This window comes from Telopea speciosissima, chromosome 7, assembly GCF_018873765.1.
Source record: "Telopea speciosissima isolate NSW1024214 ecotype Mountain lineage chromosome 7, Tspe_v1, whole genome shotgun sequence".
Taxonomy (NCBI): Eukaryota; Viridiplantae; Streptophyta; class Magnoliopsida; order Proteales; family Proteaceae; genus Telopea; species Telopea speciosissima.
Genome location: NC_057922.1, coordinates 65,876,502 through 65,895,014, shown reverse-complemented (window position 1 = coordinate 65,895,014; position 18,513 = coordinate 65,876,502). Strand labels below are relative to the sequence as shown.

The 18,513-nt window shown below is 39.0% G+C and overlaps 1 protein-coding gene across 1 annotated transcript in view; it reads right to left on the bottom strand.

Annotated features, from left to right (window-relative positions):
- Positions 1 to 2,050: 2,050 nt before the first annotated feature.
- The window catches only part of LOC122669709, an 86,038-nt gene continuing 69,575 nt past the window's right edge, over positions 2,051 to 18,513 (bottom strand). Inside the window, exon 11 of the mRNA XM_043866544.1 lies at positions 2,051 to 2,251. Coding sequence (XP_043722479.1) covers positions 2,107 to 2,251 — 145 coding nt within the window. The 3' untranslated portion in view covers positions 2,051 to 2,106. The remainder of the gene's footprint in view (positions 2,252 to 18,513) is intronic.

Below are 18,513 nucleotides of genomic sequence, written 5' to 3'. Positions count from 1 at the left end.
TCATCCGAGAATGCAAAATCAACCTAAAAAGCATTCCAAGAATGCATACCAAACACAACATTTAAAAACCTGTATTCAGTTTAGCATTATTTTATGGGGGTCAATTCATAACCCAACTCAAATCCGAACCATCTATTTTATTATAGGTTTCTAATTGGACCCAGAATTATGGGCCGTTTTTTCTTGGGCAAGGGCTGGACCTGTCTTTGACTAAACCGTTTGTAAACCATCTAACGTTAACCAATTAACAGATCGAAACCGATAATAAATGAACCAATAAAACAATCTAGAGAAAAATAACACCCAAGTACAGCCTCCCTCTCGCTTCCTACAAAATGAAAATTTTCTCTTTGATCCTCTTTTTAGTAGTTATGTGTAGTCAACTTTGCAAGCCCTGAACTTGAGTTCACATGCCAATATTTGCCTACTTGCCGGAAAGAGAGAAAGAAGGAAATCCTTGATGACTCATTTGGAAAGAAAGATAGTGAATTATATCCGCTAGCTCACTTGCCAACGGGCTTATGAGAACCATGTCAAAGGAACTCGGCAAACTGAGATCGACTTGCTCATAGTTGCTTGGTTGCATGGGGCGCTTTAGCACACACAATAGTTTGATTGCAACTAGCGTGATATTTCAGTAGAACAATTCCGGAGCGAAGATTCCTTCCTTTTCGAATTGTTGCAGTAAATTTGGATCATTCATCAACAAAAGGGAGCATCGAAACAAAATACTAATTAATTTAGAAACTCTGGGCTTGCATGGTAGCACATCTGTTTCTCTATTTCTCTGTTTTTTGGTTATTGGGAAACAAAAAAATTAGAGAAATCCGTTTGTTAACACAAGTTCATTGTTTTGTTCCTAGACATAAATCGGGACAAAAAAATTGTTGAGAAATAGAAAAAAAAAATGTTCCAATTTAAAGCTTCTCTATCCTAGAAATAATAGGTAGACATAAAGGGGGGAGTTGCTCTTTAACAAACACATGATTAATTTGATGGGCACAACAATAATTTCATGTTCAAAATAGAACACCACCTCCAATGCAACTTCAACCACCACCACCACCACCACCACCTCCACCTCCGCCACTACCACCTCAACCACATCCTCCATCATCGCCACCACCACCACCACCACCACTACTACTGCCACCTCCACCACCATCACCGCTACTACCTCCACCATTGCCACCTCTAACACTACCTCTGCTACCACCACCATCTCCTCCATACCACCACCACCACCACCACATTTGTAATTCAATATCATTTTGAAATGTTATAGAAGTTCTAGAAATAGAGATAGTTGTTCATAACAAACTCGTTTATGTTTCTTCTCTGGCCCATAAATAGAAATCATTACGCGTTACCAAACATGTTTTTTTACCCAAAAATTTGGCCCAGTAATAGAAATACAAAGTCATATATGGAATAGAAACATGACCCAGAAAGAGAGTTGTTATCATCCAGGTCCTAAAAGCCAATTATTAATTGGTTGGTTTCAGTTTTTTTTTGGTTTGGTTTGGTTTGGTTTGGTTTCAGTTTCAATTTATGTCAATGACATCATGAATTTAAACTGAACCAATTAATTGAAACCAAACCCATTAACAGCCTCACCTGTTCATCAACAACAAAATTTCCAATTGGAATCTAGCTGTCAACTGGGAGAATTGGTACAAACAGGGTTTAAAAATCAAGAATCAAGATCCAGAACAGTCTTGGAATTGGCCAAAATCGATCCTGGATTGGTGGAAATCGATAAAACAGACCTTAAACCCTAGTTTCTATACAAGATTGGATGAATCCAAATAGACCGATTCGTACTAGATTTCCTTAAGGTTCATGCCAATCCCGACCGAATTAGAATCAAAATCCATGGAAGCCAATTCTGTTGCCAAAAATTTCATTTCATTTTTTTCATATTCTTTCATGTCAAACATTCTAATGCATCCCTTTTCCAGTGGAAAAATAAGCTAAGGAGTTGATGAATGGTATTATACATAACTAAAAAATTTCGCAAATCAGGACATAGAAGTAAATCCATATCTCAAATTCAAAGACTTATTAGGCCTTCAATATCATTGGATATTTTCAATTGTGCACAAATCAAGATACAAGAAGGGAAATCATGGCATCAGCAGATTCTGTTCCATCATTATTCACACTTGGTATTATTTTCTCAGGTGATATAAACTGAACAAACTCTCTCAGTTCTGTGAAACTGCAGTGCTCACTGTAAGGGACTTCATACCTGGCAATGCAAAACCACTGATTAGTTATGGACTTATGGTTGGGTATGCAATACACAAAGGTCAACTCAGTTAACAAACCAACTTTAATTTAAAATAAGAGAGGGGAACTCAATTTTTTAGGTTATATAACAAAATATTGACAAGAATAAATAAACTTATTTGATCATATTTTCACATTCCATAAGGTACACCTCATTTGTAGAACCTTCAATATATTTACATGATATTCCTCTTCTTTTTTTTTGGGGGGGGGGGGGAGATGGTATTAGACTTCCACTACAGTGCCATCTATCAATAAAAAGAAAATTCAAGATGCACCTCATCCACCAGATTATATGCTAACGACATCAATTGACAATATCATAATGTTATTCTTAAGATCTTTCTATGTAGAAACGAAAATTTACTTCCCTCCTGCCCAAACCGTAATCTAACCCAATCAACCACATAGTTCAATTTTCATTTTATAGTTTCCCATTAAAAGTGACCACAACTCTAATGGCCCAGAACCTTCTTTTTTTTCCCAGGACCATCTCAACTTCAACCCCACTCCCCATCATAATATGTTTGAAAAACAAAAAATACCCCAACTAGTTTACTTTCAGCCCACCCAACGGAACTACTTCCTAAATACAACAGGTTTGCCCTTAGGTTGTACTCCACCTGTATTCTTCTTCCGATACCTCAACAATTAATTTCTCAGATATTTTACTCAAGAAAATGCATAGAAAAGAGACTTAGTGGAGTACTTTTATAGTAGGTAGTATAATATTTAGTATATAGTATATGTACACAAAACTATGCCATCTATCATTAACAGTATTCTTGTTTCTTATATTTTTATGACAAATGACATCTTTAAACGATACCATTGCTTTGTATATTTTTATGACAAAATCCCTATAAACTTAAACTCCAACCCCCGGGCATTCCTCTTTTCCCTAAACCCTAACTTCGTTATTCCCAATCACCCTGACTCCCCCCCCCCAAAAAAAAAATAATCTCAGTTTCAATCTCCTCATCAGATTGCCACTATTTGCATCATGCTAAGGTATTTTCTTATCAACAATTAAGGTCCATGCTTGCCCTTGATAACCACTTAAATGGCAATGTAATGATTTAATATCTCAGCCCCCTGCAAAATAAAAATTAAAAAATTAAAAAATTAAAAAAAGAATAGATGCCCTGAATTTATAATGTTGGATCAGTTCAAGTATCCAAATTTTTTGGGTGATTGCTTCCAACTATCATCTTACAGATGCTATTGGCCACGGGTCCAGAAGCTTTTTTCATGGCATTGGCAATACCACTTCAGCAGTCGTACTCTCTAGCAAAGCAAACATTTTCCAGGACTTCCAGTAGAGTTGAAAAGAATGAGGAAGAAAGGCAAGAGCAAACCATTGAGGCCGTAGAGGAGAAGTGGGGTTTCCAGTCATGGGTGGTGATCAATGATAGTTCAGCAAAGGTAGTGAACATGCACCCAGTTTTGGTGGATGGGAAAATCAAGATAGATGAGGGAAGTCCTGAAAGGTGCCTACAGCTACAAGGAAGACAGCTTGAAGCAAGTTTAGCAGGATAGGGAGAAGTAGAGACACATCCTTATTGCTAAAGTTTCTTAACACGGTTTTCCATTCTTGGGTTCATGGACTAGGATATTATAGTGATTTCAGGAATACTCGATTGACTTGGAAGCATGGTTTAAAGTATCGGTGCGTACCATTCTTGGGTTCATGGACTACAATACATACTGATACATCTCTTTTTTTTTTTTTTTTTTAATTTTAAAAAAAATAGACTGTCTTGAATTGTATCGAAATGAAACGGCCGATACAGGCCGATATGATACGATCGATATGTATCAATGGTCCAGTAAAGGGTTCAGTGGGCGGTTTAATACGTAGCGATATATATCGATACGTATCGGCCGATACAATTCGATACATACCGATACACACCAATATGCACCGATACATACCGATACCATCAATACATTCCATAAAAAAGCCATTTTCACTCACAGATTCGATATAACTCCTATTCTAACGGAATAATGAAGGAAAACTCTCAACTAAGAGTCTAAAATCTTGCATTTAATCTTGGTTTTCCACACTGTTAGACTAAAAAACGAATCAAAGAGTAATACAACATCATTCTTTGCATCAACCAATACACTTCATGGCTATAGACGATTACAACATGTAAGAAACCTCATCTTTTATAACAATTTCAATTTAATGCACTCGTTTAGTTATACATTATTCTCCATTATAGTGTTTATGCATGAAACTTATTATATATTGCATATTTATATTGTTTTTTGTCCCAAAAGTGTATTTCCAGGTGTATCTTGACCATTTCTATGCATATCTGTATTGTTCGATATGTATCTCCAATACGATACGATATGTCTCTTAAAATCACCCAATCGATACGTACCCGATACCAATACTTTAAACCTTGCTTGGAAGTGATAATTTCTACTTGAAAGTGTGGCACAGGAGACATGGTTGGTGGACAGAAATTCCTCAAATCAATAATGTGTATTTGCATAATCTTTTGCTTGCTCGACTTAGCTTGAATTACTGCTAATTTGACATTAATGATATTCAAAGGGCTTGAGTACAAGATTTCTATAATGTCATCAAAAGGCATTTGGTATACCAGAGGTCTTCACAATGATCTTTTAAGTTGTGAGTTGTGACTTCTTAAGTTCTTCATCCCCTTGATTTGGTGGTGTAGAAATGTTTTTCTTGTGTAGTTAGTTCATGCAATTTTCACTCAAAGGTGTGAAGAGGTCAGGGTATTGCGTGCAATTTAGTTGAATCATGGAAATGCCACCAGAATTATTATGATAAAGATGGAAAAACAGAGTAAGGACAGTAAGGCATCAAGTATGTTGAATCAGTTTCCAATTTTAGTGAGACCTCCATAATCCCATACAGTACACAGGGGTTGGGTCTTAGATGACTCTCAAAACACATTGACCATTTCGAATAGGCACATGAAGAACAAGAAGCTGAGCAGGGATAGTTAAATGAACCACACAATAAAACAAATCAGGTAAGACAGCAGCAGTCTTGTTATTCCATGTACTCCTTTAGATTTAACTTCTGCCACACCCTTACAGCTATAGCAATGGGACCATTGTGATTTAAAAAATCGAGTCAAGGTATGGTGGAAGATTTTCCCATGATGGCATAATTCCTCGCGAAGATTTACTTAGTACCAGAGGTAGCCAACGCTTCTGTTTGAATTTCATGAATTATGAGACATAAATGACAGATAGTTTTGTTGGATGAGACAAAAGCTTGGATTAGCTCTAAGTTGGAGTTATGGAGGTAGAACAAAGACAGAGTATATGGTCTGTAACTTTAGTTACACTAGGACTGATAATGAAGTTGTAATTGATGAGAGGGAGACTCCACAAAGTGATTATTTTAGGTATCTTGGCTCAATCATAAATAAAGAAGGTGATATAGCAGATGATATTTCAAAGAGAACTAAAATAGGATGGTTGAAGTGGAGAGGTACGGCTGGCGTGTTGTGTGATCAACGTATTCCTTTAAAAATTAAAGGAAAATTTTATAAGACAGTCATACGACCGGCTATGATTTATAGTACTGAATGTTGGTAATGTAGATGGGGTTCAACTAAGAACCACTCTACAGTAGAATCGATGACAGGTCGCAGCAGAACATCAAAATAGCAACAAACCAGAATTAAAAAGTGGACAGAACCTATATATTCAGACAAGTGATGGGGCTGGAATTCAGGTCGAGTGTAGGCCTAGGTAGGCTGGATTAGTCCTCCAAATTGGGGATAATTCTGATGGCCTGATGTCAAGATATGCGCAGGTCACAGATTTAGAAGGTTAAACTTGAAAATAGGACTGTAGCAAACAAACCAGCCACCAGAATGGTGTCAAAACTTGGGTTGAAGGTGGATGTATGCAAGGACAGGTTGTGCTCCAAACAGCTCTCCAATCAAGGAGCGGATTGCAGAGATCTGAGCTTTCAAAGTTGTAACAGAATCTGGGCTAAAAACAGGGCCGCAGGAGTGTTTCAGTCCTCTTGGTTGTGTGCAGCAGCAGCAATCCTTGGAAGTGATTGTGGGTTGAATCTATCCTTCAAAGGAGTCTTCACAGCAGCAGTTTGTAGCAGTCACAAGTTAGTCACAGCACGGGAGATCGATTGAGGAAGGGAAGAAGATAGGAGAAGAAGAGGGAAAGGGATAGGAGGATTCAGCTCTCACAAGCCACGCTCCTATTAGCCTTAGGATTTTGGCTCTCTCAGCCACGCCTCCCAGCCCTTCATGTCACAGCCATTGGACAAGAGAATCTTTTGCTTCAAAGCAATTTTTTTCCATTCAACTTTTCAAATCGTGGGGTACCTCTATGGGCAGGTTAAAATATATAAAGGCCCAAGGATTGAGCTCCAAAATAGAAACTAAAAATTAGAAAGTCCCTTATAAGGCTGAGACTAGGGTTACAATTAATGAAACTAAAATAGAAACTCTAAGTTGCAAGGTTCAAAATAGAAACTATAAATAGAAACTTAAGCCTACTTTCTAAATCTGAAATTAGAAACTAAACTAAACTTCTAAATCCACACGCATAAAGCACCATACAATCTGATGTTGGCCCCCACAGAATCTTCTAATAATATTCTAACCAAGCCAAAATAAGGGGTTGTGACACTGTTCACGTGAACGGTAACTTGAACAGTGTTTTGGAATCTTTTTCTTCATGTTTTGTCTTACATCAGTTGGATAGTTAAAAGGCAACATATAGATAAGCTTAGTGAAGTGGTGATGAGGATGTTGAGATGGATGAGTGGCAAAACTACGAAGAATAGAATAAGGAATGATTATATTAAAGCTGATATGGGAGTAGCTCCGATACAACGAAGGCCTTTGGATGCTCCAGTATGGAGGAGTGATTTGAATAGGGCTGTAAATGGATAATCAAAAATCCAAATTCGATCCGCATCTGTATCTGTTTAAGGACATCTGTATTCGTTTAGAAATATCCGGAAAAAAATCCAAATACTCCGATAAAAATCCATCCGGAAAAAAATCCACGTACTTAATAATAAAAAATTTAAGTAAATAATGATCTTGAGGGTTTTTGAAGATTCAGCAAGTTCTAGAATATGAAGAAAAGAGAATCATGATCTAAGAGATATAGATTGAGAGTGAATTATATCCACTAGGGGGAGGAAGACCGGGGTTACACAAGGCAGAGATATAAACGGATGGTCAAAAATCCGAATTCAATCCGCATCCAAATCCATCCGAATCCGTTTAGAGCTATCCGTATTCGGCCAAGGAATATCCGGATCCGATCACATCAGATCCGTATCCGAGCCAAATCCGATCTGTTTATAGGCCTAGATTTGATTCAGATTGAAGGAACTAAAATAGCCAGAGGCAGACCTAAAAAGACCTTAAGAGAAGTGGTGAGGAAAGACATGCATATGGGTAGAAGGGTATAATTGTCCAGTGGGGTTTAGCTTGTGTTGTCCTAGGGGCATAATGGTAACTTGTACTTCGTCTCATTCATTATAAATAAAAAGGGCTTGTATCTCATAGACATGAGTTCATGTCGGCAGAATCATGGGTTAGAAAGAGAGAATGAGAGAAAATAATGTGTTGTATTCATTGCTAGGTAAGCCCCTCTATTTATAATAGAGGGGAAATTACAAAGAGACAAAACTAGGCGATGTGGGACTAAAACCCACATAGCCAATACAAACTTAATAATATAAGAAGAATAAAACCACCCCAAACAGACCAGGATACCCCCACGGTATTCTGGAGTACATATTCCAACACTCCCCCTCAAGCTGGATTATACAAATAAGTAAAGAAAGAAGATCCAGCTTGAACTAAAGAAAAAAAAACTCCTAATAATGCTAACACTCCCCCTCAAGTTGGCACATACAAGGTACTAATACCCAACTTGAACAAAATGGGAAAAAACTAAGTTGCAGCAAAATCTAGCGTGACATATGAATGCAGCTCCCAAATAAACCTTCAAGAACTTGAAAAAATAGATCTTCAAAACTTGGGCAGACTTGATCAGCAAACAGGGACTGGAATGTCTTCCAAAAAAGGCAGCTTTCACCAATCCTCTAGTGCTGTCCAGTGATGAATCTCTGACTGATAATCTTGAAGATAAGTAACTAGGATAACGAGTAGATGAATCAAGCAGCAGAAAAGATCAAGTAGCGGAAAAAATCAACCCAACTGTAGAACCTCATATAGGCAGGCAATAACCAAACATCTTCAATACTTTAATACTTCAATCTCCCCCTTACGGCAAACTCAACCCAATAACAAAGTAGATACTCATTGGCAATAGTGAAAACTCTGATCTTCTATGTTTTGCACCAAGTGTTCCTGCATATTCTGCTTCTACAATGTCTGCAAGTGTACTGTACATAATCCCCCCCTCACGTGTAGTACATGTGGACATAACAGAGATGATGTAAGAGATAGGGCAAAAACATAATATTCCAGAATTTTCCAAGAATTGCCAAGGGTAATGGAAAAGGAAGAAATGGCAAATTAGAGAATACCATTAACTTCCAAAGGGGTTATAGGTATATGCCAAAGGTATCTTTTGGGAGGTGGTGAAGTGAAAAGAGCAATGGTATAATGAACCATGGATAAAAACAATGCAACACAGTAATCTTCAACCTTTTTCAATCGATCAAACTAATTCCAAAACACCAATCTCCAATGATCAGATCTGAATTATAAAAAAAAGGTCTGATTTTTAGAAGTAGAAGGCACCATTCTTCAAAAGCTTGATTGATCTTCACACAAGGAAGAACCAGTGTGCAAAATTCCAAACTATAAACTCCCACATGCTAAATAGAACTGACGAAGATATTTGGACAGCAATGGATGTAAGAAGCTTCAACTAAAAACTTGGATCAGATCTGAATTTATGAACAATGCTAGGATCAAGCTCTCAAAGTAAGCCGGATATGAACCAGAAAAGCTTCACATAACTGAATAGGTTCGTAGTTGCAACCAATAACCTTGGAACACACTGTTTTAATCCCAAATAAGCTGATCTCCAGGGTAGTAGATTTGAGTCTTCAATAATGAAAGAAATTTGATCTCCAATAGTAGGATACTCAATCTCAATAATAGGGCAGCAATAGTCCAGGCAGCAGTAACATGTCAACCAGTCATGCTTACAAAAGCCAATCAATATAACCAACAAATATAAGATAATCACTCGGTAGATCCAATAGGTAGTTGAAGCAGCCAGCCACATAAGAACAAGGAAAATAGGTTGATAATTGGAAAAATCGAGCCATAAGAATGAACCTGAATTTTTTCCAAGAATAACTGATGAATGATGCTGAAATATGGGTTGAATACTCCTTTGATATGTATAAGACTTTCCTCAAAATATGAGCTTGATAGGAAGACCCTAACCCTAAAATCGATTGTTGTCAGGGTTTTAGAAAACCCTGAAATTGAGATCGATTTAGGGAAAGGGGGTTGTAATTGCTGATGTAGACATGTAATAGATGCTGACCAAGGCTGCTAGAATGGAACCTCCAAGGTGAACAATCAATCTCCAGTAAGAGTAAGACCTGATCTTTAAAGAGGAGAGACTCCAAAAAATCGCAAAAGTAGAGCAGGGCAGCATTACAACACTACACCAGCATAAAGGACCTTCTTCAAGCCTTGAACTGATGAAGGAGAGTTCTCTTTTAATGTTAGAACCACCTCTAAAGCACTCGAACAGCAGCAAACATCCCTAGCCCAAACCGATTTATTAGGGTTTTGGAAAACCCTGAAAAGAAGATATCGATTGGGGAAGGGGTCTTCAAAAAACTTGGATAGGTGCAATATTGAGGTCGATTGGTCCTTGAAGTGGGAGTAATCAACCCTCCAAAAATTAGCAAAAACTGAAACCTGAAAGTCAGGGTTTTGGCAGGTAACCAAATTAGCAGGTTAAGGAATTTTTACTGTAGAAACAAATCCAGCCATCAGAAAGGGTCCAAACTTAGGTCGAGTAGGGCTTGTAGTAATAGGGAATTACCCCCAAAAGATCAGCTGCATCTGAAAAAAGAAACACCAAAATCGATTGGAGTCAGGGTTTTGAAAAACCCTGACAAGTTGAGGTCAATTAGGGTATGGTGGTTGGAATTAATTAAAGATTGGAGAAAAAGGAAATAGGGAATGAGGATAATGGAATAGGGTAGAAAGGGGCTGGAGAAGGGTGCATAGGGAGCTCCAATGGTGGAAGGTCAGCCTTCAATAGTAATAGGAAGTCGTTCTCCAAAAAATTCTGGAAAACCCCAAATCACAAAGATGATTCCAGCGGTATTTTACTATAAAAAAGTAGATAGAATGGAGGACTGGAGGAGGGCAGCAACTAAATCATTGGTTAGGGGGATTTTACCTCATTAGTGCTGCCCCCTTACAAGGAGAAGAAGAAGAAAACCAGAGAAAGAGAAGCCGAGAGAGAGAGAGAGAGAGAGAGAGAGAAGGAGAGGTCGATTGGAGAGATGGAGTAGGGTTTTTTTTCTTTTTCTAACCAAGATCAGACCAGCTCTGATACCATGTTGGCAGAATCGTGGGTTAGAAAGAGAGACTAATAGAAAATAATGGGTTGTATTCATTGATAGGTAAGCCCCTCTATTATAAATAGAGGGGAAATTACAAAGAGACTAAACTAGGCGATGTGGGACTAAAACCCACATAGCCGACACAAACTTAATAATATAAGAAGAATAAAACTATCCCAAAAAGACCAGAATACCCCCACGGTATTCTGGAGTACATATTCCAACAGTTCAATTCCCCAAATATTCCATCATGGTATCAGAGCTAGGAGAAGAATTGTCTTTTTGGGAATTGTGCCCCTAACCCCATGAAACCCTAAACCTACTGCCTCTCTCTCTCAATTTTGCCCAGCCACCGCCGCCTCCCTTCCGCCTCTCTCTCTCTCGGTTTCTTCACCACCACAGTCCACCGCCTCCTCTTCTCAGCTTCCCTCACTGCAACCCACCACCAGCAACTGCCGCCGGAGTCTCTTCTTCTCTCTGCCTTGTTTCTCTTTTCCTTTCTCCCACCAAGGGATCTTTCTCACCCATGAACTAAATCTTCGTATCCTTGTTTTTGAAGATTTATGTGGTAAGTGTTTCCCAATTTTCTTGAGATCAACAGCCGTGTCGGATGAGTCGATTGCATCTACAGGACAGGAAGGAATAGTCCAGCCGCGTGAACGCGAATTTCCTTCGTTCCCTACGAACTCCGCTAAACTAGATGGGAGTAATTACTTGATGTGGTTGAGATCCTACTCTCTTGCCGTTAGTTCCCATGGTCTTTCTGGCCATCTTACCGGGGCCTCTGTGAAGCCTACTACTGTTGTTCCTGCTCAAATTAAATGGGAGACCGATGAATGCTTGGTGATGTCCTATCTTATCACCTCCATTGATCCTGCCATCACCCAGGGAAATCTCCTTCTTAAATCTGTTGCAACCATCTGGAAGGTTGCCAAGGAAACATATTCCCAAGTTGGCAATGATGCACAATGCTATGAACTCTGGACAAAAATTTACAATATCCAACAGAAGGATCTCTCTCTCCAAATATTATTATACTATGAGTGGTCTATGCCAAACTTTGGACTTCTTTGGGGAGATTTACAGCAACCTGTGATACTGACATTGTTGCCTTTCACAAGTGGGAGGATAAACTCTGGGTCTATGATTTTTTGGCGGGTTTGAATATGGAGTTTGATCAAATCCGGGTACATGTTCTCAATCGTGATCCATTCCCTACTCTTGAGCAGGCTTCTGCTCTCAATGCTTTTGAGGAGAGTCGTCATACTGCTATGGTTAACTTTGTGCCGATGGAGAGATCTTCTCCTTACACCCATGGTTCAAAATTTAGCGATATATCAACGATATTTCGGAAATCTCGACACTACCAAGACGAGATGTGACTACGAAATGAAAAAAGACAAATGTAACATTTCGGCATGTCACCAAAAAATCGCCGAAATGTCATGAAACTGCTACAACGTATCACGTGACTCACTAACCTTTCCACTTAAAAGCAGAATCTCGCATATCTCGGTCGAACTTAGCTTGCAGAGTCTCTTTGGTTCCTTTTGTTGCTCTTCCAAGCCTCTTCCAACTTGTTCTTCATCATTTTCGACGGATCGTCGCCGGAGAAACGTCGGAAACATCTCTTAGCATATTTGTAAAGGCTTTTTCCTTGTTTAAGGTGATTTTTTTCTTCTCTAAAACTATTTTTTTGAAAATACTATGTTCAATACTTGTTGGATGGTGATGATATTATTATATGTTAGGCACCGGAGGCCGATCTACAACCTCAGGGTGTCGAAATTTTTTTTCCGTATGTATTTTATTTTTTTAATTTTCTGATTTAAAAAATTAATTTTCCTACAACAAAGATAGGAAAAAATTAGGAATAATATAAATTGGATGGGGATCAATTAAATATATGTTAGACACCAATGGCCGATCTATGACTTCACGGTGTCAAAAATATTTTTCTGCCCATAAATAACTAATTTTATTTTCGAAAATTAAGAAAAATATTCAAAGATTCAAAAAAATAAATAAATAAGGAAAAATATGAGGTTTTGGTTTGAAAAATCATGAAAAAATATGAAAGTAATTTCTACATGTTTTTATAGTGCATTAGATAAATGTTATGTTTAATCATTTCGGTTTTGTTGTGTTAGGTAAATATTTATATGAAAATTATTTATAAAAAATTGTTTTTAATTATGAGAAAAATATAAGGGTTAGGGGAAAAATATTAAATAGCTATACAATTGTTTTAGTAGTCTCAGTCTTAATTGAAGTGCTTTTACATTAAGTTTTTAATTATTTGTTTTACTTACATTGCAGTAAACGAGTATTATTATGACAAATCGTGAAAGACGTGCGAAAGGAAAGCAGAAGGTAAGGGAAAGTAGTCAACAGAGGGAGCAGAGGCCAGCCAGGCAGCCTAGGGGTGACATTGCATGGTTACATGGAATGCCAATTGATGGGGATAAGAGAAAATCACAATGTAACTATTGTCATATGCAGTTTTTAGGAGGTGAGTCCAGTAGACTTAAACAACATCTGACTGGAGGATCAAAAGATATTGTAGCTTGCCATATGGTTACTGTTAAAGTAGCTAGGGAAGTTAGTGAAAGTTTGAGGGGAAAGATGATGAGGAAGGCTAACAAGCAGAGGGTAAGGGAACACCTTGAGGAGGCAATGAGGAGTTCAATGGGAGGAGGAGAAGAAGAATACCATGATGATGATGATGACAGTGATGACCCCATCTATGTGCCTGTTGATATACAAACACCACAGGAGGCTAAGGACTTTCGACGGTCTGTTTCAAGGAGTAAAGTTAGTTTTTGAGATAATCAGCAGAGACAGAGAGTAGGGGGGTAGTGGAGGAGCTAGCACATCTGGAGGTTTCTAGAGTTGGTGGGTTGTTGAATCCTTTTAAAAGATCACAAAGTATAAAGGTAGCTCCAACACCTCTATCGGTACCAATACCACCACCATCATCAGATCCTAAACTACATAAGAAGAAAGGAAGCACTCAACCCAGAATCAAAGGATCATGGAAGAATATGGAGGGGTTAGTGAAAGAGTCAATAGCTAAGTGGATGTTATACCATACCATCCCAGCAAACACCGCACAAGGCCCCCATTATGAGACCATGATTGATACAATTGCAGAGGCTGACCAAGGGTTCAAGGAGCCCATCTCATATGAGGTAATGAATGTTTATTTACCTCAATAGAAAGCTAAGATTGAGGAGTACATTGATCAAATGAGTATGTGGGAGACATATGGGATGACTATAATGGCAGATGGTTGGACAGGGCCTACAAGAAAGTCCATCATCAATTTTATGGTCTATTGTGATGGGAGGACAGTTTTCCTCAAATCTGTGGATGCATCCAAAGAGATAAAGGATGCAAATTACATTTATAGATTGTTAAAGGAAGTGGTTGAAGTTGATGTAGGAATAGAGAACGTTGCCCAGATTGTAACAGATAAAGGAAGCAACTTCAAGAAGGCTGGTGAGAAAATGATGAATAACAGTAAGTACCGGCTCTTCTAGACTCCTTGTGCAGCCCATTGCATTGATCTAATGTTGAAGGATATGGGGAAGTTAAAGTTGGTGAAGACTGTGGTGGAAAGCGCAAGACAAGTAACCAACTTTGTATACAACCACTCCTTTGTACTAGATCTATTGAGGGACAAATGTGGGGGTGACTTAGTGAGGCCGGGTATCACTAGATTCACCACAAACTACATTGCCCTAAAAAGCTTTGAGATAAAGACGGCTAGGCTGAGATCTATGTTTGCTTCTGAGGAATGGTTTGGATGGAAGGGTTCCAATACCAAAAGTGGGAGGGAAGCACAGGAAACCATGTCCTCTGAGGAATTCTGGACAAAGCTAGGCAAAGTGGTGAAAGTTTTACATATAGCGGACTCCGCTCTCAAGGACCCCACCATGCCAGTCTTATATGCTGCCATTGACTTGATGAAGGATGGTGTCTGCAATGTGGCTCCTCGTAGTAGCAAGCACTTCGTGGATATTATCAATGCTCGCTGGGAGAATCAACTTATGCATCCACTGCATAAGGCTGGTGAGTAATTTTGTTTATGTAACTAATTCATATCTTAGTAATTACTAATTACCTATGCATTTGACAATCTATCATTTTTATATGTCAATTTGTAAATATTAATATAATAATAGGCTTGGGTTGGATACTCAACTTATTGCCGCTGTGAAACAAGTAGTAAAAAAGTTGGAGCCAGATTGTAAACTACAAGCTATATGCAACACTGAGGTGATTCTTATAATTCATTTGGAATAAAATTAGTAAGTAGTAATTACTAATTAGTAATGAGTCATTACTAATTTAAAAAATTTTCCACATGGGTATAAATGAAGAGTTTTAGGGATGCATTGGGGAGTTTTAGAATCGATACTGCAGTACAAGGCAGAGAACGCGGTGATGCTGGTACTCAATTTAGTTTCTTATTCTTTTAAATTACATATGAATTGAAAGTTGAAACTTGTGAAAATTTTGACACGTCTTTTTTTGTTGTAAACTTGTACTGTAGCTGAATGGTGGGTGTTGTATGGGGAATCGACTGAGAATTTAAGGAGAATAGCAATCAAGTGCTTGCCCAAACATGTTCCACATCTGGCTGTGAGAGGAACTGGAGTACGTTTTCGCTCATCCACTCTAAGAGGCGCAACAGATTGGGTTCCCAAAGTCTATTTGACTTAGTGTATGTGCACTACAACTTGAGGTTGAAACTGCAACACATACGCATAGGACATGAGGGGGAAAGGGGCACTATTGACTTCGCCAACATTTTTCAGATTGACTCAGACGATGAGGACCCTATTGTAGATTGGGTGAGGGATAGAGGTGAGCCGATGTTGGATCAGGAGGGAGGTAGGCCAGACCCCATGATAGCTTTCTAGATGGGCGCTGATGTGGATGAGTATATGGCTGACGAGGGTCAGATACACACACGGGAAGCATCACCTATACCATTCCAGCCCACAGGTGACAATGCTAATGAGGATGATGATTGGTCCAGGTCCTCAGGTGGTACTGGTAGGAATCAGACTCAGACTAAGACTGGAACAGATGGAAGTGATGGTGATGCTAATGATGATGGTAGTGATGATAATGATGGTGGTGGTAGTGGTGGTGGTGAAGCATTTATGGATTGCGAGAGCATTATGTGGTAGATGAGCAAACAACGCTTGTAGAGCCAGTCCGATTCACCGGAGAAACACAATTTGATCATGCCACACAAGATACGAACCACGATGCACGTGAGCCTGCACCCGCATCCTCACAAACCCCCTTATCATACACCAGGAAGTGTAGGGGTCGACAGACACAGGCTGATTATATGGATATTGATGACTTATCTAGCTTTGTTAGCTCTGTTGGCAGATTGAGTATGGATGATAGGGAGGGAGGATCAAATAGGCATTGGCGTGCCCCATCTTTTGACGCACATACCACTCCATCGTCATCGGATTATAGTGCATCACAACCTCACGGTGGATATGGATATGGATATGGATATGGGAAGTTCGTTGAGGTAGGGGATTATAACTCCCAATCCCAGTCCAAGGGACGTACTGGATCATCTTTTGTGGATGACATCTTTGTATACCCTAGCTACCCAACACACCAGCCGTACATGCTTCCAGCGCCGACATCACATCATACTGGATCAGTGGGTAGTCATGGTTCTTCTTCACAGATTGGTAACCCATATCCTAGGATAGGCTACCTTGGGTATGTTGATGACTCCATTTACATGGCAATTGTGGATGACCACTCGTTTCTTCTCCCAAATTATACCATGGTCCACGTATATTCTCAGACAGAGAGCAATGGACGTCGACTCCAGTAGAGCATGAGTGGGTTGATCCAGGAAAGCATAGCAATTATTACTAGGATTTGTTTTATGACAGTTGTGAGTTGTGAGTTGTGACTTTGTCTATTGATTATTGAGTATTAAACTATTGACTTTTATGGAGTTTATAAGTTATGACTTATGAACTTATGCACTTATGACTTCATGAGTTTAAAGTTTAAACTAAAGGCTACATTTGACTTTATTTTTGTTTCATTACTTTGTTTAAATTTGTTATTATGTCTTTTAGTACTTATAAAATGTGTATTTAACTATTTATACATCAGGGTCTAATCGTATACTATCAATCAAGGGTGCAGACCCAAAACACCACTTTGAGTTCATTTGTTTACAATATAAAGGTTTAAATGTGTTTATTTTGCTTAAATAAGGGTGTACATGAAGTATCAGGCCTTAATATGGCTAAAAACCCACCGAGATGGAGTGTCAAAATATGGCAGAAAAAAAATCATATTTCGCCGAAATTTCAGTAAATTTCAGAAATCTAGACCAGCCTGAAATGGCGAGAGGAGACGAAATTTCGAACTACGCTTACACCAGCTCTAACACTCCTTCCCATGGGATCTTTGCCCAGGGAACTCCTGCACGTGAGACTGATAGTTCATCTTCTGAGAAGGCTCATGTGAAGTGTGATCATTGTACAAAGGATTTATGCTAGAAGCTTCATGGTCATCCTCCTCCCTCTCGTGGTCGTGGCCAGGGTTGTTCGAATAGTGTTGCTGCCCATCACACTACTGCAGATGAGACCTCCACTGATGCACCCCTCTTCTGACGAGCTTCACCACCTACGTCGTTTGATGTCCAAGCTTGAGACTTCTTCTTCAGTGCCATCTGTCAATGCCAGTGCTGCTTCTGCTACTATTCTCCCTCAGTAACTTGCCTCATCTCATCCTCCCTCAGGTATTTCTTTCGGTGGCCGCTATACCTCAGTCATTTCCATTCCCTGGATAATCGACTTGGGGGCCACTAATCATATGTCTAGATCACCTTCCCATTTTTTTCAATATTCTCTGTTGTCAAGTAACGGAAGGGTTCGTGTGGCTGATGGATCCCTCTCCTCTGTTTTAGGAAAAGAGTCCATTAAATGTTCCTCTACTTCATCTCTTTCCTCTGTGTTACATGTCCCTAATTTCTACTAATCTTGTGTCTATTAGTAGTCTTGCCAGGGATTTAAACTGTAAAGTAACATTCTTTCAATCCCACTCTATTTTTCAGGACTTGAAAACGGGCAGTTTGATTGGCAGTGGTAGGATGGATGAGGTCTATACTTGCTTGAGGACTCATCGTCAGCATTGTCAATTATTGCTTCTCTCCCTGAGTCATCTACCCTTACGTCATCTGAACTCCACAAGTGGCATCACCGATTGGGTCATCCCCCCTTAGGGACGTTATCTAAGTTTTTTCTAGATTTATCTAAACAATGTAATCCAAATGGTTTTCTTGGTGATTTTTGCACTTTGGCAAAGTAGACTAGACTAGCTTATCCTATTTCTGAGAAGCTTAATTCCTTTTAGTGTGGTTCATTCTAATGTGTGGGGCATTGCCCGGTGTAATGTCTGTTTCTGGTTTTCGATGGTTTGTTACTTTCATTGGCTGTTTTAGTCACACCACTTGGATTTACTTGCTTGACCAGAAGAGTGATGTCTTTTACTGTTTTACGTCTTTCTATAAGATGGTGCAAACCCAATTTGATGCCAAGATTAAGATTCGTTGCACAGATAATGGAAAGGAAAATATGGTTGGTGCTCTCCAGTCTTAACTC